Source organism: Euleptes europaea, chromosome 5 (genome assembly GCF_029931775.1).
Source record: "Euleptes europaea isolate rEulEur1 chromosome 5, rEulEur1.hap1, whole genome shotgun sequence".
In the NCBI taxonomy this organism is placed as follows: Eukaryota; Metazoa; Chordata; class Lepidosauria; order Squamata; family Sphaerodactylidae; genus Euleptes; species Euleptes europaea.
The window spans coordinates 34,804,767-34,827,903 of NC_079316.1; the positions used below are offsets into that span (position 1 = coordinate 34,804,767).

At 46.8% G+C, this 23,137-nt stretch overlaps 1 protein-coding gene across 1 annotated transcript in view; it reads right to left on the minus strand.

Moving 5' to 3' along the window:
• The window catches only part of ATP1B3 (ATPase Na+/K+ transporting subunit beta 3), a 53,350-nt gene that overhangs the window by 12,196 nt on the left and 18,017 nt on the right, over positions 1 to 23,137 (minus strand). Inside the window, exons 2-3 of the mRNA XM_056849710.1 lie at positions 10,102 to 10,230; positions 3,097 to 3,204 (exon numbers count right to left, since the gene is read on the minus strand). Coding sequence (XP_056705688.1) covers positions 3,097 to 3,204; positions 10,102 to 10,230 — 237 coding nt within the window. The remainder of the gene's footprint in view (positions 1 to 3,096; positions 3,205 to 10,101; positions 10,231 to 23,137) is intronic.

Sequence of the window (23,137 nt, forward strand, 5' to 3'; positions counted from 1 at the left end):
TCTGCAAAGTTATAAATGACTTCACCGAGGAGCCCGAACTGATGGTATTTACAACAGATCCAGCATTTTAAGGTAGAATTTTCCAGTTTTGACTCAAACTTGAGACTAGTTTAACGTCCTCACTCTTTTAAAAAACATGTTATTTGCTTTCCATTTGTAGCTCTGCCATTGTCTCTGGAGAATCTGCCTTAGTCTGCTGGTAATAAATGGCAAATTGCAACTGTACCCTGGCCTGCCCTCCCTCTACTCAACTCCAATTATGTTGCCATAGCTATCCCAGATGCCTGTTTAAAAGCTGCGGCTGGTAGTATGAACGCCACTAATGCAGCTTTCCTCTCTAAATTACGCCACAGTAATATGCCTGTCACACACAGAGACACACTTGCCTCCCTACCTTCTGTATCAACAGTCCTTCTAAGGCAAAGGTACCCAAATGGCAGCCCCTAAGACAGCCTCAGTCCCTGAAGCATATTTTAGCCACATTTTAAATTAGGCTATGTCAAATGTTTCACACGGTTCATTTGTAAAGAAAAGCAGCCATGTGTTTGCCTATGACAAAACTGATTTTGTTGCCATTCCCTGCACATTCTGGAAAGGCAACCAGTCTGCTGCCAATATGCTTCCAGGGCATCATTCGGAAAGCCCATTTCAGTCTTACCATTCCCCAGTCAGAGACCTCATAAATCTGAGTGTAAGTGTGTTCCGTAGTAAACAACTATAGGAAGATTGCCCCATAGCCTTGCAAAGGTCTGGATTAGGGCTTAGTAACCATAGAGACTTAGCCTTGTCATTTATAAGGCTATTCTGTACTTCACCACAGCACTTTCGTTAAGATGGGTTGGAGGAGGTGAGAAACTTGTTCCCTGTTACCCCTAACCCCACCACCAACAAAACTTCTATGACTTTCTATGAGACAAAAAACAATACTTTTCTATGAACAATGGGGGAAGTTGGGGATCTTACACCTCCCCCTGTCCTGACGATACAAGCACTATATGATAATCTTAACTATAAAGACACTGTAATGGCATACTGCTATACAAATAATATATAATAATCTTCCATAGCCTTGCAGAGGCCTGGATGAGAGGCTTGGACCTTCTACAAGGCCAATACAGTCCTTTGTAAAGCTATAGGGCAACAGTCCCACAGTGCTTATGTTCGGAAGGGGGAGATTTAGGACACTTGCTCATCTTCCTCCTTCCACCTCTCCTTTCCTTCCTTTCACTTGAATGTGGTTCTTCCATTTAGCCTGTCTGTTGGTGAGGACTCAATAAGGACTGATTGAGGACATGGTGAGGGTTTTTTTTTTTGGGGGGGGGAGGTCCCCTACTTTTTGGAAATTGTGTGCAAGAAATCACCCTAATAAGCAAAAAAAATAAGGCCTCCTTGCAGTTGGCCCTGTTGTGCCAATTTTGTTACTGGCACAGAGGCCAGGCACTTTGTTACAATACTATAGAAGCACCCAGCATGGTTATAAAGATCAATATAACACTCGGTTAAAAGATATGAATAAACTAAAAGGAAGTGTCAAGTGATCTCCAAAGCGTGTCTTCAACTGCTACCAACAAAGCGTATTATTAGCCTTCCAGATAAAGGTAGCAAAGGATTAAACCAGGAAGTGGATGAGTAATGAGTAGGCAGCCTTCTCTCAATAACAGCGCTGTGTTTCATCAGCACAGCTGAAAAATGATTATAACTTCAGCAGATAACAGGCACTAACAACAGTTTTTCTTCCCAAGGAATGTGAAAGGCAAACCAGTAGAACAGAGAGCAGGGGATTTGGAAGAAGTGAAACCTGTAGTGAGTGATCAAATCAGAATAATGAGTGGTGCTAGTATACACAGAACTAAGCTACATGTGCTAACTTCCAAGCTAGAAAATACTGTCGAAGGCTTTCACGGTCAGAGTTCATTGGTTCTTGTAGGTTATCCGGGCTGTGTAACCGTGGTCTTGGAATTCCAAGACCACAGTTACACAGCCCGGATAACCTACAAGAACCTAGAAAATACTGTTTATTTTCCTGAGCAGAATGGTACAGATGATGCTCATAAGATGTTTCAGAGTTGCAACATGTGGTAATTAATTCTAACATTTTATTATTTTGTACCACCCAATAAACTGTAGACTAGGGAAGGCAACCCATCAGCACGTGTGCCAACATCAACACACCAGACTACTTTACTAGGTATCCAGGGCCAGATCTCTGCTCAAGCAACTGAGGCCCCAGAAGCACTGCTGGGGCCACCAGTGTGAAGACAACAGGCATGGGCTTTGCCCATCATCACCTCCTAGTACAAGGCACGTCCCTGAGATGCTGCTAGCACTGATGGGGTTGGCTTGCTCCAAACATGTCTAGAGCCAAGTATAATCCTCTTATCTTTTCCCCCTTTTGTTAGCTAGCCCACCAACAGTTTCACAGGTAGATGCATTTTTTTCAGCACTTGGGCCAAAAAGGTTGTCTATTCCTGTTACAGACAACCATGACCTCTTATACATAGGAACTAATCCAAGAAGACCAGTGAGGGACTTACAGTAGGCATTCTTGAACACTAATAAGCAAGCTGAAGAGAGACACCACAGCAGAGAACTACTGCTAGCTTAAATACCTAAAATTCACTGTAAGTGGTTACATTCAAGTCCGAGGCCTCTGGAGGAGGCCATTCATGCTTAATGATACAACAACTACATAGCAGTAAGGAACCATCCCAGGGAGTGGTCAGAGAATCTAGCTGTACAAACCAGCTCTGTCCTTTCAGCCACCAACAATACCAATCTTGCTAGCTAGACAAGATTTATGGTAGTCATTAACTCTATGACTGCAGAGATTTCACTATTCCAAGTGCCTCCAAATCCAGGACAAACCACAGCCCATCCCTCATCAGAATGCATTATAGCAATCTGTCAAGAATATTCATGGATGCCTGAGCATCTGTCATACATGATCCAAGGCCTCTCCTGCATTGCCAGTAATTACGTGTAGCCTTATACAACACCAAGGCCCCTGGCAATGGACACATACCAACCTCTCTACAACAACTAGGGTTATATCATAGTTTAAATAATTTACTTGTCAAATAGAATACTTGCACATACCTCCGAGAAATTTGTGAAGGGCAGACACATAGCTTTCATAACTTTTAGAGTCGTTTTTGTCTAGCGAAAATTCCAGTGCTGTAGCTGGCTTCGGTGAAATCATAAGCCCTACCAAAAGATTAAATTAGCCAATTAGTCCATGCATTTCTCAGGAAGAATAATTTCCATTACATACATAGAGGGATTTTGACCATCAAATGTCATATAATCACACAGAGATAAAGTACTACATTATGTCTGTATACTAAAATCTATAACCAAATATTAATCATTTAATCAACATCTAAATAACTGTAAAATAGCAAAACTAGTTTTATTGATTTAAATTTATGTTTCATTTTGTACATTTAAGTCATATCTTGTCATATCTTAAGCAGAAGTGATAATAGTACTACCAATTAACAGTTTTCATTCTGTTATGGATTCACACAGCTATTCAGTCCTGTAGAGTTTATCTAATGGGACAATCCTGGTTCCCACTGTAGGACTTGAGTAGCACCAGGTCCCACTAAAAGGGACAAAATTATTTCCCACTTGAATTTGTTGGGGGGAAGGGGAAATATGGTCACATTAGATGTTGAGAACAAGCTTATTAAATTATCTGTGCAAGAAACAGAAAATAGTAATGTAATTTCAGTATTGTAAAATATATGAATATTCTCTGTAAATGAATAAACAGTTTATTCCAGGGCATTATTATGAAATAGCATTTCTATTTTCCTTTAGCCCATCAACAATACTGCCCAAATACCAATGGAAATATGTCTTATTCTGGACACTTCCCAAAGGAAAGAAGGTTAGGTATTGACACAGGAGATCACATCTTGCTGCCAACCCCTATTGCTTCTAAAAAAAAAGTAGTCCACTGGCCATAGGTTAATACCGCCCTTGACATGCATCTAGGAGGAGGTTGGGCAAGGCTTAGGGAGAAAAGTAGGACTAAACTTTGACAATCTGTGGCATGATAAAGTTGCCAGCTTTCTGGAGAGAAAAAATGCCCTGTCCCTTAATAGAGGCTTAATACAATATTATTTACCAGGTGATGTTATTCACCTCCATGTTAAGAGAAGCTTCAGATGCCCATTTCCACATATCATGCCCCTACTAAAAGGCCAGCATGTTTGTCTCCAGCACTCTTGGAAACCCCAGGCATGTATCCAGCCACACAGTTCTTCCAGAAAATACACAAAATAAAATATTTAAATAGAAACCCGTGAACTCCTCCATGGAGTTTCACAGGGTTATGCCAGCTATTTTGCTGGTGTAGCAACGCTGCAGCATAGAGAGGCATTCTCGGGCTGAAAGGGGTTTGGAAGCTGGATGCCCCAGGAACGCCCCCTCACCAACGCTGGCACCCGCTTCCAAGTTTTTGCTGCCCATACAGAAGCATCAGCGACCGAGGCCTGTGTATTGCACATTTAGTCTGTTTTATCCCCCACATTAATAAATTAATTTATGTTGCCCTTTCCTAAAATGGCTTAACCTAATTGTAGTGGCAATAGTCTGGGGAAATGTTGAATTTTTGTAATACTACCACTGTCATCACCAAATATGCCTACTTATGATAATTAACTATTCTGCCAGTCGGTTTAAGTCTTGTTTGTATGGTTTTCACTATGGGATTAAAATTAAATTTTCTCAGCTGCACTAGTACTACAATTTTTGCCCCTGTGTATTTGTTATGAATACTCAAGACAGACAGCTTTGTGTGGGTTGTTTCTTTGGGGGGGTGGGGGCAGTTCAGTGAAAAAAATTTCTGACTTTCCATAGCTGACTTTTCATCCTGATATTTTCAAAACCAGCTAAAATTTGAGTTCTGGGAAGGCAATTTTGGGATCCATGAATATAAACACCATGTTTTCTAAAAAGAGATTTATGTAGATTATTGATGGCTAAACCTTGGATTTTGGTCTTTTTCTGCACTGATATAAGTGAGTGGCTCTATGCCAACAGAAATAAGAGGCACCCTTTGTTTAGTGTGAATAAAATTATGAATTATTTGTAATGGTTGGGGTCTGAGAGATAATACAAATCAATTTCATGCATAAATATTTATTTTTCATATTCATGTTAAGACAGCAAGATACTTATGTAGGACCATTTGAAAGTATCAAAGACGTTATGAGCATCTAAGGAACCAACTGAAATTGGGATATGGGTAGTAAATACAAAGCAGGCCATATTTAATAATCTTCTAATTGAGTCTGAAATCTACCTACAAGGCCCCAAAACTGTTATTCTGCTTTTATACTGTGGCTGATAGGAATTTGGTCTTTGGCTAGGATCACTGAGAAGCTTTTGCTTCTTCATTTAACAGAGTGATGGAGCAGTAGGGTCCCACATAAGCCAGATGTTTATTTTATTTTGTTCTAGAAGACTTCCAGGTGTCTAGGATCCTACCCTCCATTAGGAATATCACAAGATATGGAACTACGGCCTCCCAAAAACGTTTATAACCCTCCCCGAGAAGCCATTAAGATCCAGTGTTTTGTTATTACATAGTGCTGAAAAAAATTAAAGGGTTGTATTACATATTGTTTGTGTGTGCTTTAGATAAGATTTTATTAATTACCTTAGACCTGTATATCTTTCAAATTTCCCAAAGTTCTATCAAAATGAGCCAGAAAGTTGAAGGGGGGGGTGCATTCTTTTACAACAGTTCATAGTACAAACTTGCTCTTGTAGCCTGTCTCATGGACAGCATACAGGAAGGTTTGGGACAGAAAGAAGGCAGATTAATTTCTTGTGATCTATGAAAACGGGAATTGACCTTCGGGGTAAAAGTGGGGTCGGGTGTAAGGACTACCTTATCCTTATGGAAAACACATAGCCCCTGACAGATAGATAGGGCTCTGAATTCGGAAACACGTTTGGCCGAGGCGATCGAGATCAGGAAAAGTACCTTCATGCAAAGGTACTTCAAGGGTACAGACCAGAGGGGCTCGAAAGGTGATTTTGTGAGTACCTTGAGCACTAAGGTGAGGTCCCAGGAAGGAAACCGGTGATGACCAGAGGCTGGGTTTGTGTGACCCCCTTTAAAAAGGCTATGATGTGCTGATGCCTGGAAGTGGGGACCCCTTCCATCAGAGAGATTACTGTGGTGAGTACAGCAACCTGTCTCTGCAACGTGGAAGCAGAGAGTCTGAGTCGGACGCCCTCCTGGAGGAATTCCAACAATTTATGCTCTCCCGGTTGAAGGGGGTCCACCTTTTTTCTTCTAGCCCAGCACATAAAGGCCTTCCAAGAAGTGTTATAAATGCGTCTGGTTGCAGTTCTACGAGCCTCTAGTATGGTTGCAACTACGTCCTCTGAATATCCCCTGTCTATTAAAGATCACCTCTCAAGTGCCAAACGGTCAAACAAAACCGTCGGGGGTCTGGGTGGACTAGGGGGCCCTGGCGGAGAGTGCCCTATTGAGATGGGATTCTCCATGGTTCCTGGCATGGCATTTGGCGTAGGGTTGCAAACCAAGGTCGGCGGGGCCAGAATGGCGTGACCAAGTGACATTGGCCCGCTCGATCTGGATTTTCCGGAGGATCTTAGGTAGGATGGGGAGAGGAGGGAAGGCGTAAAGTAGACGCCGTGGCCATGGGCTCAGAAGGGCATTGGTACCCTCCACTGTCTGAAGGTAATACCTTGAGAAGTACCTTGGCACTTTGAAGTTTTCGGCGGAGGCAAACATGTCTACTGAGGGAATGCCAAATTTTGAGGTAATTTGCTGAAAGGCCTCCTGATCCAAGGACCATTCGCCTTCGTCTACGAACTGGCGGCTTAGCCGGTCTGCTTGGACATTGAGAGCCCCTCTGATGTGCTCTGCCCGAATAGATTTGAGATTGTTTTGGGCCCATGAGAAGATCTGCACTGACTCGCGGTGAAGGGTTGAAGATCTGGACCCTCCGTGTTTGTTGATATGGGCCTTGATTGCGATGTTGTCTGTTCTCACGAGGACGTGCCGCCCTCGGAGAAGCGGTGCAAAGCCTCGAAGGGCGAGCTTCACCGCTCTCAGCTCTAACAGATTGATGTGGAGAGCAATCTCTTTCCCTGACCAACGACCCTGAGTTGTGTGTAAATTGAAGGTGGCTCCCCACCCCGTCTGTGAAGATTTGTACAGGTTCTTCATGGATGTACTGAGTGGGTTTAAGAAGGTTTGACTGTTGAAACCACCAACACAAGCTTCTCCTGGTTTCGGAGGAGATGTGGATGAACCTGTCTCTCTTCCTGGCAACGTCCCTTTGAAAGGGTCTGATCTGCCACTGGAGTGGCCGGGAATGGAAACGAGCCCAGGGGACCACTGCTATGCAGGCTATCATGAGTCCTAGTAGTCTTGCTAAGGACATGAGTCTGGCCGCTCTTGACTTGGCTATGGAGGATGCCAGTCTTGTAATTTTTTGTGTCCCCTCTGGGGGGAGTGAAATGGAATCGTGTTTTGAGTCCACCCGGACCCCCAGGTGGACCAAAGACTGAGAGGGTGCTTTTGTTGAAATTGATCAGGTAGCCGTGGTCATGGAGTACCTGAATCACCCTTGCTGTGTGCTGGGAGGACTGTTGTCTGGACTTTGCACAGGGCAGGATGTCATCCAGGTACGGATGTACCTGGATACACTCCTGTCTGAGTGAGGCTATGAGTGAAACCAGAATTTTGGTAAAAACCCTTGGGGCAGACGCCAACGAGGGCCTTGAATTGAAAATGTGCTTGGCCATAAGTGAAGCAAAGGAAACGGCTGTGAGAAGGATGGATAGCCACATGAAGGTATGCGTCTGTCATATCCACTGCTGTCATAAAGGTGCCTGGGTGTAAGGACTCTACGATGGATTTCAAGGTTTCCATCCGGAAGTGTTTGTGGGCCATCCGTCGGTTCAGATATTTTAAATCGAGGATGGCCCTCCAGTCCCAATTCTTTTTGGGGACTGTAAAAAAGATGGAATAAATCCCTTGGCGTCTCTCTAGGCTGGGGACCGGCTCTATGGCTCTGATTGTGGATAGGTGTTGGTTGGCTGCTTGCGTTCTGATGTGTTTCTCCTTTTTTAAGGATATGGGGGATCATATAAATCGATCCCTTGGGTGGGAGGTGAGTTCCAGGAGGTAGCCCCTTGACACAATTTGGAGTACCCACTGGTCTGGATTTGAGGAGGACCATTTTTTGCGGAAGTGTTGAAGTCTTCCTCCCACTTCTAACAGGCAGATGTCATTGGGGATTATTTTTGGGGAATTTGTCGGAACGGGACTGCTGCTTTTGTGATCTCTGGAACCTGACACCCCTCCCAAAGAGGCGGGAGGAGTTCCAAGATCCCCTTCTGTAATCAGATCAGTATCTAAAAAGGGCCCTTGAAGGCCAAAAGGACTGATATGATGGAGGCCGAGTCTCTTTTTTAAGTTGTTTGCGAAGGGCCTGTTTCTTGTCCTTAGTCTCGACAATAATTTTATCCAGTTTTTCACCAAGTGAAAAACTGGCCGCAGCAAGTCGAAAATAAATCCCCCCCAAGCCCCGCGGAATTGCTCATAGAGTTCCATGGGGTTACGCCACCATTTTTGCCAGTGTAACTTTGTGCCAGCAAAAATGAGCATTCCTGGGGTGAAAGGACTTAGGGAACGCACCCTTTGGCACTGGCACAAGCCCCTGCTCCGGAGAAATGCTGCCGGTGAGGCTGCGCCAGTGCCCATGGGTCACACTGCTGCGCTGCTCCCCGGAGCCAGCATAAGTGGGCCTGCACGGACATTAGTGCCAGTTTAGCCAGCACAAATGGTACTAATGCCGGTACAGGGGTCACACCAGCTCCTATCGCCTTTTGAGCCCCCTCATGGATTGCTCTTCAAGTGCCCTGAACTGGGAGCCTTCACTGGGTGGGAAAGGTGGCATAAAAATCTTCTAAAGAAAATAAATTAGTAAAAGAGTACTTTGCTTCTTCAATGGAGGACTTATTTCACAGCACCAAAACTATCTTAATAAAGTCAGAGTCCAGGTTGTGCTGCAGATTTTGAGCAGCTATCCCTGGGACATGTCCTAACAAAACCAGCATAGAGCAGTTGCACTAACTGAACTATATGGAGCATTTCTGAAATTTTTCAATTAAAAATTAATAAAAATTATTCAACTGACTCAGAGGAACAGATTTTTTGAACACATGCAAAGGTTTTCCATTATCCAAACGAAATTGTACAAATTATTTTGAATGGATTCATACAGTAAAGTATCACATGCCTAGGGTGGAGTAATTGTTCCACACAAACAAGCCACAATTTTAAAAAGCTAACAGTTAAAAACAAACAAAACGCAAGACTGAACTTGCTGTTCTCCAAACACAGTTCTTCAGGCTATTAAGGCCAAACTATATGACATGTTTTTGAACAACCTGCTTTCCCCGCAGTCACACAGCAACTGCAGGGAACATTGTTTTAAACATCTGCAGGGGCCTGATTCATCTCAGAATTGTAGCACTGGAGGGAGAAGCTCCTGCCTTCCCCCATGAACAATTTTCCCAAGCCAATAGCTCCAGGAGGGAGTTATTTGCCCCATTTTGTAGCTGCAACATGGGGCAAATGATCCCCTTAAGCCATTGTTTCTCAGCAAAATGGCACAGAAGGCAAGAACCCCTCTCACTCCATACAGCAATCTTGAGTCAAATCAGGGCCCCAAGATATTTAATATAACATTCCCCACTTGCATTATAAAACCAAATAAATTCTCACTTCATCACTCTCACTGCCACTTGTTCACTCTGAAGATCTTTTATGCTCCTTTTTCAGCTTTAACTTATTGCAAGGAAATTACTCCCCATTAATTTCCCACATTTCCTTGCTATTAAAATGTATCTGAGGAATTTAAACATTTACTATGTCGCTCAACATTCCCACAGATGCAGATGCTTTAAAATGACAAGAACCAGAACACTGACATGCTCACAGTAAAAGTAATTGTTAATGCTCTAAATTAAGATTTGAAAACTACTTATTGTCACAACTGTCCATTTGGGACAGGATTTTATTTGAAAAGAACACACACTTACCTGGACTAGAAATCCGGTCGCGATATTTGGGAATATCACTACTCAATGTTTGCAGCATAACCCACATTGTGAAGGTAAAGAGTGCAGCTAAGAAGCCATAGAATACAAGATAGAACAGCAAAATTAAACCTGGGGGAAAACAAACATAAAAATTAATGTATTTTCATGGAAACAGAGGGAACAGTATTATATGTGAGGGTCTCTGTCTTTGTGTCTCTGCTTTCCATCACCTGCGGTGTTATCAGTGAACTCGTAAAAGCAGTTCACACCTTCTGGTCTCAGGCGCCAGGCCTGATGGCCCATGTATCTTCCCCCCCGCTGTTCTTCCTGCCAGTACTCCCTCAGGCCGGTGCGGCCTTGGAAGTGTGATAGCCGCACCAGACTTCCTGGGATCCGTCTGATGTTTTGTATTATGCCAAGCTTGTAACTTCCCATAACAATAAGTGTGAACCCCAGTGCCCCAGTGCCCTGGAGTCAATATATTCTGTAAACCCGTATAGCCCCTCACTTGCAACTTTCTACCTGTGCCTGTCTCATCTCCTGAAGGCTTCAATAAATCTATTGTTTCTGTATCAACGTCTGAGCAACTGATTTGGAGAAGCAAACTCAGAGAGGGGGATCTCTCACATTAAGTTGCAAGTCCTTGCCTCTCGGACTGCAGCTGTACCGCTTTGGACAGAATGTCAGCCGACGAGGACACCACCCCTAACCCCGATGCCCCCAAGGAACCGGACGAGCCGGAGAAGCCGGACCCGAAGGAGGAGGGAGCCAAGCCAAAGAAACCGGAGGGTCGCGCCCCCGACCAAGATCGGGACGGACGTCCCCGGGGGCTTACTTATTGGCTGGACTCTCCCAAGGGCTGGTCGCTCTCGCGGACTGCGGCGAAGGATCGCCGGTTGGCCTTCCCCAGCACGGGACTCGAAGGGGACCCGGCCCGCAAAGAGGCCCTCATGGAGGAAGAACGAAAGCAGTGGCAGGAAGACCGCCGGGCTATGCAGGAGCAGATGGAGATCATGCAACGCGTAATGGGTGAGATGGCCACGACCCTAGATGCGCTGAAGTTGCAACCTCCAGCCGGTGCTCCCCCAGACGGGGCGCCGGTAGTTCCGCCCGCAACCCCTGCCCCCCCGGCCCGTCGGGACCTGAAAGTCACGTATGACGGGTCGGGAGACCAGTTGACCTTTTTTATGGTCCAAGTAGACATTTTTATGCGGGAACAAGGCCGAACCTTCGTTTCTGAGGAGTCCCGGGTGCAGTACGTGGCTTCCTTACTGCAAGGGGAGGCGGCTGCCTGGATGGTGTTGCAGTATGAACTCCGCTCGCCGGTGCTGCGAACCCTGGACGAGTTCATGGTAGCACTCCGAAACCGTTTTGAGGACCCGACTCTGGGTGAGCGGGCTAAAGCCTCCCTGATGCAACTGCGCCAAGGGACTAAGTCGGTGGCGCAGTATGCAAGTGAGTTCCAGTCACTGGCTAGCCGAATTCTGGACTGGAGTGAAGCTACCTTGGTACAATGTTTCAGGGAGGGTCTCAACCCAGACCTCCAACATTGGGCCTTCATGCAAGGGAACCCCCCGGATGTGGAAGGTTGGGTTCGCCATGCTGCTGACATCGAGAATCGCAAACAACTCCTGAACTTGTCCAAGCAACGGCTTGGGCGAGACCCCAGGCCCCGAGGTGACCGTGGCCGGGAACTCCGGCAAGGGGGTGGCGGGGGTCTCTCGGCCGCGGAACGCCGCAAGCGGTTCGAGGCCGGCGTCTGCCTGATCTGCGGGGGAAAGGGTCACTTTGCATCGCAATGCCCCTCTCGCTCAGGCCGTCCGACCCCCCCCCGCCAAACCCAGGCCGAGCCGACGAAACCGGCCGCCGACAGCCAGCCTCGCCGCAGAAGTGGACCACTGAGCCGGCGCTCCGGCGCACCCTCCGCTCTCCACGCGCGCCCCCAGGATGGGGCATCCGACTCTACGGTCCCATCGGGGTCCCGGATTACAAATACCGTCTTTGATTCGGACGGCTCCCCGGAAGCCACCACCCCGTCCCCCTCTTCCAGCGAGGAGGAAGAGTGGGAACAGCCGGCAAAAAACGCCGTCGGTCTGCTGTAGAGGGGGCTCCGCAGCAGACCGTCCCTATCGTTGTGCAAGGAGCTCCACCGATGGTAAGCGCCCAAGAGGACAATGTATTTGTGCGTGTTCATCTGTCCCTACCCGAAGGGGGTCCCCCGTTAGAGGTCCCCGCGTTGGTCGACTCGGGGTGTGCCCGCACCATGATAAATGAGGAAACTGCCAAGAAGTTGGGTGTCCGGCGCAAGCGGCTTCCGGGACCCCTCCGTTTTTCCCAAATGGACGGGAGTGACTTTAAACGGGGCCCTGTGACCCACAGAACTGCAGCCGTGATTATGTCCGTGGGGGAACATTGGGAACGGTTGTATTTCACCATCGCCCCTATTGTAACCCCTGTGGTGTTAGGGATGAACTGGTTAAGGGGACACAATCCCTCCATTGATTGGGTTAAACGGGTGCTTTCCTTCCCCGAAAACCCCTGTGGGTCGCATGACAAGGAACGGGTACTCAGAACTCCAGCCGCCGCACTGGTAGGGTCCCCCGCCCCAGTCTCTCCTCAATTACCCTCTGAGTACTCGCAGTTTACTGATGTTTTCGATGTTAGAGAGTGCGACGAACTGCCTCCCCACAGAGAAACGGACTGTGCCATCGAGATTGTAGGGGAAGGCAAACTGTCTAAGGGAAAGGTTTACCCCATGAGCCCTAGTGAAAAGACTGTATTGCGAGACTATCTGGATGTCAATCTGGCGAGGGGTTTCATACGCCCCTCCAAGGCTCCTTATTCAGCCCCAGCTTTCTTTGTAAAGAAAAAGACGGGGGATTTAAGACTGTGTATTGACTTTCGCAGACTGAACGCAGTCACCCAGTCTAATGCTTACCCCCTCCCTCTTATTCCTGACCTTCTAGCACAATTAAAGGAGGGCCGAATCTTCACCAAACTGGACTTGGTGGAAGCCTACCACCGCATTCGCATCAAAGAAGGAGACGAACCCAAAACGGCCTTTTCCAGTTGTTTTGGGATGTTTGAGTATCTGGTCATGCCGTTCGGACTTTCGGGGGCTCCGAGTGTCTTTATGCAATTAATTAATGAAGTTTTGCATGATTTACTGTTTCGGGGGGTGGTGGTATTTCTCGATGACATTCTTATTTACTCTGAGACCATGGAAGAACATGTGCGCCTAGTGCGAGAAGTGCTCCAGCGGCTGCGGGAGCACAAACTGTATGCTAAGGTGTCCAAGTGTGAATTCCACCAACCTTCTATTACATTTCTGGGGTATGTGATTTCCCACCAAGGGTTGGAAATGGACCCCGCCAAGGTCCAGGCGGTGCGGGACTGGGAAACCCCCACTACCCGCCGCCAACTTCAACAGTTTTTGGGGTTTGCCAACTTTTACCGGAACTTCATTCCCAACTTTGCCCAAGTTGCGCTTCCCCTCACTGCCCTGTTGCGTACCAAGGACAGGGGGGCTAGCGCCGCACTCCCCTCAGCCCGTCTGCAATGGTCTCCCCAGTGCCAGCAAGCTTTTGAACGTTTAAAGCTACTTTTTTCATCCGAACCCGTTTTGGCTCACCCGGATTGCACCAAGCCCTTCGTGGTGCAGGTGGATGCCTCGGATGTGGCCATGGGCGGGGCCCTATTGCAGAGGGATGAGGGGGGACGGTTGAGGCCATGCGCCTACTTCTCCAAGAAGTTTTCCCAGTCCGAAATCAACTGGGCCATTTGGGAGAAGGAGGCAGCAGCGGTCAAACATGCCCTTACCATATGGAGACACTTCTTGGAGGGGGCCGAGCTGCCGTTCGAAGTGTGCACAGATCACAAGAATCTTGAGGCTCTCAAGGGAGCTAGAAAACTCAATGCCAAACAAATTCGGTGGGCCCAATTTTTTGCAAAATTCCGGTTCACCCTCAAACATGTCCCTGGCAAAGAAAATGCCCTAGCTGATGCTTTGTCACGACTTCCCCAGTATCGCAACGATTTCGATCGCCCCGTCGACTCCCTGTTCACTCCCGAACAGCGAGGGGAAGTCCCTGGCTTGGCCGTCACCACCCGATCCCAAGCCCGCCAACCGGAGACCCCCCCTACGCTCAAAGGTATCCCGGAAGCATTCCAACAGCGACTCCGGGACGCCTCCTTACAGGAGGAGGAGCACCATCTCCTCCCCACTGGCTTGGAACGAACCAACACTTGGTGGGTGCAAGGGGGGAAACTATATGTCCCATCTTCCCTTCGCAAAGAAGTATTGGGACTTGTACATGGGGCCAGGCTAGCGGGTCATTTTGGTTTCATAAAAACGCTTCACCTGGTTCGAAGGCAATTCTGGTGGCCCGGTATGAGATCTGATGTAGAGTTGTATGTGCGCAGCTGCCCCACCTGCGCCACAGCCAAGAAACGGATGGGAAAACCCCCGGGGCTTCTCAAACCGCTTGAGAACCCCTCCCGTCCCTGGGAAGTCATCGCCATGGATTTTATCACCGACCTACCTCCAAGTCGGGGGAAAACGGTTCTCTGGGTTATCACAGACCTCTTTTCCAAACAGGTTCATTTCGTTCCATGTGCAGGTCTTCCTTCAGCCCAGGGCTTAGCTAAACTGTTCATCACGCACGTCCTCAGGCTACACTCGATCCCGAGGAAGGTCCTCTCCGACCGGGGGGTCCAGTTTGTTGCCAAATTCTGGCGGGCTTTCCTAAAGTTAATGGGAGTGGAGGAACAGGGCCTTTCTTCCGCCTATCACCCCCAAACGGATGGTCAAACGGAACGAGTAAATGCGGTAGTAGAATGTTATTTGCGTTGCTATGTAAATTTCCACCAGGACGACTGGGTCGACCTGCTGCCATTTGCTGAATATGCGTACAACAATGCGCCTCATTCCTCTACCGGCTTTAGTCCCTTCCAAGTTATATACGGGACGGATTTTGGCCCTTTCGGTTCTGCCCCCGTCTCGCTAGAGCTCCAGTCTACCCCTGATCTTCAGGAGTGGATTCAGGTGGTTAAATCCACCTGGCCATGGTTGCTCAAAAATCTGGAAAGGGCAAAAAGCAAGTACAAGGAACAAGCAGACAAACACCGGTCTCCGGGATGGGAACTCAAGGTGGGGGAGCAAGTCTATCTGTCCACCAAAAACCTCCGCTCTCTTCGCCCCTGCAAAAAACTGAGCGACCGTTATGTAGGACCTTTCCCCATTACCAGAGTAATCAACGAGGTTACCGTGGAACTGAGTCTCCCTAAGACTCTCAAGGGAGTTCATCCAGTCTTCCATATAAGCCTCCTCAAACCTTATGTAGCAGCTCCCCAGTTCCACCCCCCTCCCGCTCATGAGATTCCTACCGTAGTAGGAGGGGATACCCATTTGGAAATATCCAAGGTTTTAGATTCCAAATGGAAGAAAGGGAAACTGTTTTACTTTGTTCGCTGGAAAAACCTTGGCTCCGCTCATGACGAATGGGTGGCCGCACCCCACATGGCAGCTCCTCGCTTGGTCCGAGAATTCCACCTCGCTTATCCCGATAAGCCTCGTCCTCTCGGAGGGGGGCCTTAAGGGGGGCAGAATGTGAGGGTCTCTGTCTTTGTGTCTCTGCTTTCCATCACCTGCGGTGTTATCAGTGAACTCGTAAAAGCAGTTCACACCTTCTGGTCTCAGGCGCCAGGCCTGATGGCCCATGTATCTTCCCCCCCGCTGTTCTTCCTGCCAGTACTCCCTCAGGCCGGTGCGGCCTTGGAAGTGTGATAGCCGCACCAGACTTCCTGGGATCCGTCTGATGTTTTGTATTATGCCAAGCTTGTAACTTCCCATAACAATAAGTGTGAACCCCAGTGCCCCAGTGCCCTGGAGTCAATATATTCTGTAAACCCGTATAGCCCCTCACTTGCAACTTTCTACCTGTGCCTGTCTCATCTCCTGAAGGCTTCAATAAATCTATTGTTTCTGTATCAACGTCTGAGCAACTGATTTGGAGAAGCAAACTCAGAGAGGGGGATCTCTCACATTATAACTTGATTGTTTATATTTGAAAAACTTCATCGAAACTTTATCCTACCACACTACAATATTACACAATATTAATCACAGTAACATGCCAGTGAACTTCTGATAACATGCCAGTGAACTTCTGATCTTCTTATTCTTGAATATTTTCCCAAATACCGTATTTTTCGCTCCATAAGACGCACTTTTTTCCTCCTCAAAAGTGAGGGGAAATGTCTGTGCATCTTATGGAGTGAATGTGTGTGTGTGTGTTACCGTAACTGGAGCAAAGTCGCTGAGAGCAGCAGTCGGCAAACCGCGGCTCCCGAGTGCGGCTCTGCCACAAATCCCCCCCCCCGCTGCCCGACAAACAGCTGATGGGCAGGGGGGAGGTTCAAACTGGACGCGCGGCCAGAGGTTTCCTGCCCTGCCCTCCCCTCCATGGATCACCCAGCCTGCGCGCTGGATGCGCCGCCGGGGAGCCCCTGCCCTGCCCTCCCCCCCATCCCCCACGCTGGATGCGCCACCGGAGAGCCCATGGCCTGTCCTCCCCCCCTCAATCCCCCAGATTCCACGCTGGACGCACCGCCAGAGGTTTCCTGCCCTGCCCCCCTATGGATCACCCAGCCTGCGCGCTGGACGTGATTATTATTACCGCCCACAGGAAAGCATTACTCAATGCGATTTTCACATTGAGTATCATGGAAGCTCCTCTAGTGGCTATCAAGGAGACAGCCACTAGAGGCTGGATTAACCCTGCAATGTAAACATAGCAGTTTCTCTGAAACTGCTATGTTTACAGCTGCAGGGTTAAACTAGGGGGACCTGGCACCCAGACCACTAGGTGCGTCTTATGGAGCGACGGTATATTGTTTAGAATGGAAACTGAGAGATGTTAGTTACACCTTTACATATTGTACATGCTCAACAACAATCCTATCACCAAGTTATACCAGCTGGATGATGATAGAGTCATAATGAAACTCCTCTATGCCAGTGAAACAAAGTTATGCCAACCTAGCAATACAATTTCTGGGGTGGAACTCTTATGCCAACGGCACAATGTCAGAACAAACAAGAAAAAATGGGTGGAGCATGATGAGAAAACAATAGTCTTCTGATGTGCCACAGATCGGGGAAGGGGGCTGGTGTCCAGGGTTCTTCATTTATTCCAATGGGATTTTTTTTTAAACTTACAGGTTTGTATTTAATGTTACAGCATAATATTTTCCACCTATTTGTACAGAACGTGGAAGTGATCTCTCAAGGTTCATAAGATACAAACTAGGTCCTGCTGATTTATTAAGGCTCCTATTGGAACACACAATCAGGACCGTATAGCTCCAGCAAGAGAACACAGCTCACACATCAAGATGCATGTTATAGCATGACTTCACTATTTCATGTCTAGAAAACTGTGAACTGTACATAGGCAGAATTGGTGAATGGCTGGCTCTGCAACACTCCCATTAGCAGTCTTGGTACGTGCAAAGTAGGAACTGCAGATGGATAACACTTCTCTCCTCAGACCCCAACCCTAGGGCTTCAGGACTCCAGACACAACACATCAGAAAATTCAACTGCACATATACAACTGGAGCCACATGAAAGGGTACCCCAGCCACACGGATAGGTAAGTAAAATGGGTCCACGCCTCAAAGTATGGCTTTTGTATATTTTCCATTGCTACCCCCCAAGGAACCCCAAAAATGTAGAACACTTACTCGCTCATGACCAGAGAACCACCTCCACCCCAGTATAAAGAAACTGTTACTCAGGTTGCAGAAGAGTGTCCCATCAAGACAACCCAGGATAAATATCTAATCTGAAGCAGGGGGGTCCCTTGTTGGCCACACATACCTGAATCCAGAATCCCACCCCCATTTACTAATAAAGGTAAGGTGGGACACAACCACTACCTATGATGGCAAACACCAAGAATTCACCTTCGGCCTTTGCTATGGTTGGCCAAACACTTCAGACTCATAATATTGTCGAAGGCTTTCACGGTCAGAGTTAATTGGTTCTTGTAGGTTATCCAGGCTGTGTGACCGTGGTCTTGGACAGTGTCTTCAGTGTTACTCCTCTGAAGATGCCTGCCACAGCTGCTGGTGAAACATCAGGAAAGAAAATACCAAGACCACGGTCACACAGCCCGGATAACCTACAAGAACCAACTTCAGACTCGTGTTTGATTGCACAGTGACAGCCAAGGCATGTGGAGCAGAACTAGTGGTAACCAGAGACAGAATTCCAAAGCAACTCCCTATTTTGGTTGGGCAAGTGGTCCAGTAGTGACATTTCTCTCAACAGGAGAATCCCTAAATTACATTAGGGTGATCAGCAGATGAGCATATATTCACAATAAAGACAGGGGGGCTGGGCAATGTGGAATGAAAATTGCTCTCTCTCAGTTGCTCAATGAGCACCTGATCACAATACTGTTTGATGCAGCCTTTGTGAATTACTAACCCTGCCTTTCACAGGTTACTCCACAGGCAAACAAACAAGTAGCAGCTAGCAACATGCACTCAAACAAGAATGTGTTGCTCCCCATTCCTATACATTCCAGCCATGCAGGTTACAGTGAGGCCTACAGCATCAGCAGTGCCCAATGAAAAATTACCCAGTCCTATGGTGGCTTGCCACTTCTTTTCCTCCCAGAGCTGCTGTTCCTTTCAGAAGTGCACGGCATATGGAAATGCAATACCTGCAATTCCTTGTTCAAAGGACTGAAAGATTGGTGACCTTCATTCATCTGCGATGCTATCAAAACTTATTCTAATGTTATCATTGTTCAATAAAAGTTATGACTATTTTGCTTGTTTGCTTTCATGATGGTTGGCGAATACTCCCCACACACACATTAAGCCCTGATATAAACATGACAATAAAAGGCTAGAAGTATGTACACATGTGATCTTGCACGTGTCTACTGCATAATTTCAAGCATGCTGCTTTGCATACAATACTGTTACATGTAAAACATTTACACAGGTGGATGATCTCAGGTGTTCTAAACCTGCATGCAAAACAGCTAGGAGTAGAGTTTAAAGGAGACCATACAGGTGAATTCTTCTTGTCTGTCAGCATCATATTTAAACCAGGCTAAAGATTTCTCTATAATTGGACATACAAAGGAAGCAAAAACAGTGCAGTATGTTCCCTGCTGCAACACCCTAGCAGAACTGAGAGTCTACATCTTGCCGATAGCCTTGCCTCTAGAGCACCAGCAAGAATGCCGAAGCAGGCCCTCACAGCTCAAGGTCTCTCTCATCCCACCCGTGCTATTGTTGTTGTGATAAATCAAGCTCTGGTATTGCATGTATGTACAAATCTGCCGTCAAGTTGCAACTGACTTATGGTGACCCCAGCAAGTGAGACCTCAAGGCAAGTGAGAAGCAGGGATAGTTTGCCTTCCTCTGCAGAGTCTTCCTTGGTGGTCTCCTTTCCAAGTTCTGACCCTGCTTAGCTTCTGAGATCTGATGAGATGGGGCTATACCATACCATTCTATATCACCTAACAATATATACTAGGGAAATAACCAGCAGGCACTAACCAAGGAAAGTGGCTATGTAATATGCAGAGGGCAATGCAAAGAGGCAACCTGGAGCATGTCAGCCAGTTACCCAAGAGAAGCAGCAGCCAGTCACCCAAATCCCCACAAAGGTAAGCTTTGGCTTATGGATGCCATATTTAAATCTCTCCAGAAGAGAACCTGAACCTCCATCTCCCATTGTTTTATGCTTTCCTGATGAGCTATCAGGCTGTTCAGTGTCTCCAGCTATTACAGTGTGCATCCATGTTTCATAGAAGGTTTTACCCTATGACATAGTCATCAATATAAGCCTGTTACAGGCAAGATTCAAAACATTAGCTGTTTTCAATCACTGGTAGTAAAAGGGGGCTCAAATCCTTCTCCTTGGGAGCCTATGATTTTTAGGCTCAATGTGAAAATCCCTTAACCACTGGGCTGTGAACATCTTTTGTGGAGGAAATGAGGGCTCTTCCTGGCAGCTCTTCCTTGCATTCAGAATAGAGTATCTGAAGAACTGCATATTGATGTTGGTCTCTCTGTAATCTCCGACTGGCTGTGATCACCCATGTAACTTATCTAGGAAGAAAGCAGTAGCTTTGTATTTAACAATTACCATAAAATTACCACTTGGTTAACTGACAAGTCAAATACTAGTCAAACACTGAAAGCATTAACATATTAGAACAAGTACACTTCTTCAACAAGACTACAGAACCCAAATCAAGGACAAGCAACTCTTTTGTCTTGAGTGCCAAAAGCTGAAATATTTACCTATGAAGATGTCGGTGTGCTGGCAAGTGTGTTCGTGTGGGAAGGGAAGAGTGAAAAGGGTTGTACTTGGTCAAGTACAATGCACCCGTTGCTATTTTTTGGTTTTTCACAGGAGTAAAGTAAGACCGATTTAGAAGTATCTGCATGAAATGCCAAGAATGCAAGATGAAGATACTATGAGGACAATGTCTAGTCAACAAAGATGCTTGGTGGGTGGGGCTATAGTGAGGTATTAGGGCCACAATGGGACACACGATACTTAACTTGCATTCTTCAAAATATCACACTCCATTCTATTTATTGCTGCTCCACAGAAAGAAACCCCATCTCATGATCCTACTAGCTGCCAGCTCACCCCTTCCACCACCCAGCCACAACTTGCGCCTGGCCTAGTGTTCCAGATGACTCTGGGCAGTCCTAATTCAGATATAGGTGTGCACTTAGGATGCCTCAGGAATTCAGCCAACTTGACTATACCAGCTCATTAGTTTCCTCGTAGGTTTGTTTTGTGTATAGTACACAGGAGTCCAAGCAATATACCCCATCTTTGAACTACATACTTCTGCACTTAGTTGGACATTCTTGCCATTTTCAGATGCTTCTCATACCAGGGCCTCAACACATATTATATAATCGATATATCTAATTCTCAAAGCAGCCCCATCTGTGATTACTTAAAAGCCAGGGACAGGGCCATAGACAGACAAGACATAACTTTCTGCAAATCTGAGAAAAGCCACAGGTTTGCAGAAAAATCTGAAAAACAAAACAAAAACACAAACACACATTGGGGGAGTTAATCTTCCCAAAATGATAAAAGCAGTACCTGTAGCTTTCAGAAACAGATGCCCATAGTAGCCATTGCTAGGCAACCACAACAGTATTGCCAGCCTTAGTAATGCTTGGTTTCTGACAGTAAAAGGCAGGGGGAAGGGGCAGGGACCATTCCAGGGCTATTTGAGCCATTGTGGGAGGACTCATTGCAGCCAAGTCCAGCAGCAGCCACTGGGCAACTTGCTACTACATGACTTGCTTGACTCACCCAGGCCCAGCTACTTGCTACTGTTCAACAACAGCTATCCCATGACAGCTAGTGTGGTGTAACAGTTATAGTATCCTACTAGGATCTGGGAGACCCAGGTTCAAATCCCCACTCCGCCATAGAAGCTAGCTGGGTGACCTTGGGCCAGTCACACAATCTCTGTCCAACCTACCTCGCAGAGAGGCTTAGTTGTTGTAAGGATATAATGGAGCAGAAAAGAACAATGTGAGCCAATTTAGGTCCTCATTGAGGATAAAGGGAGGGTATAAAGGAAGTAAATAATAAATACAGATGATGGGGGGCACATAAAAGGTAGGTTGGTGGGTGGTTTGGAAGGAGAAGCAAGCAGGGAAAGAGGAGGATATTGGGACTGTCATGAAGGAGGGGAAGAGGGCACAGTGTGTGGAAGAGGAATACCAGAGAAAGTGAGGTGCTCCCCTCCAAGCACTTTGGGTAATCCAAAGTGCAGTAAGCACCCTGTGACTGGGCCAAAATTTTCTCAGCTACCAGGGGGAGGGAAAGCCAAATATGGGGGGGGGGGGCAGATACGGTAGGTTGGCTCGTGGGTAGGAAAGAGAAGGAAGCAGGAAAAGAGAAGAGGACGTGGGGGATTTCAGAAAAGGAAAGAGGAAATAGTGGGGAAGGATAAAATGAGACGCTTCCACAAGTCCTTGCAGGTCTCCTGCTTGTATACTAAAGGTCATTTTATTCTATTACTCCTTTGTTTCTTTCCCCCTCTCTGAAGCTGTTCTGGGTCTCTGGACTCCCTATGTGGAATGTTTAGATCATGGCCTCCGTGGTCATTTTAGTCAAGACCAGCAACTGTTCACTTTTACTCCCAGCCCCCATCTTTGTCAGAACAAACTCTGGCCTTTTGAGTTGAGTGCTGCTAAGCATTTTTAGAATTATTCAAATAAGGAAAGGATTTTTAAAAAGGATGTATGTACTTTCCTTTGTAAAGGCTTTCTTGCTTATCCAGACACTGTGGATTATAGTCTCCTGTCTTGCACCTGCTTGTTTAGGATAGCAATGACCGCACAGATGATGTGCTGCCTTGAGAAGTAGCCGAGGCACATAGGCACGTAGCACACACCCTTGCCAAAAGCACCATTCAAAATGGTGCCAGCCACTTTTATAGTCCTCAAGGGCAAAGCTGCACAAGGAGCACAGTGGATAATGTGCATCAGAAACATGAACCCTTTGGAGAACAGACCGTGTATTATATTACAAATGCACCCCTCCTTCCTAATATCAAACTCTGCCTAGCTGGTAGACTTAACCTTGTGCTACAATGGAGTTACATTTATGTTATGTTTATTCCCTAGTTCTTATTTGGCAATAGCTGCAGTTAAGCAAACAGCCAGTAGGAGCAGCAAAGCCATGCACTATAACTGAAAATACATTTTGCCAGCTTTGTCTGTGGCCATTTCTTGGGGGGGGGGAGAGAGCTGGACCTAGCTACTGTCATGTCTTCGTTGTTAGTACCCAGATTACCCATGCCCTACATGGGATTGGGCCATCTGTAAAGACCGACACTTTGAGTGGTGATAAATGCAGCCACAAGGGAAGTAACAGGTGTCTGCCACTGTGAACATGTACAACAATGAACATATAAAACCTATTTGTCAACTACATTGACTTCCAGTACATTTCCAGGCACAA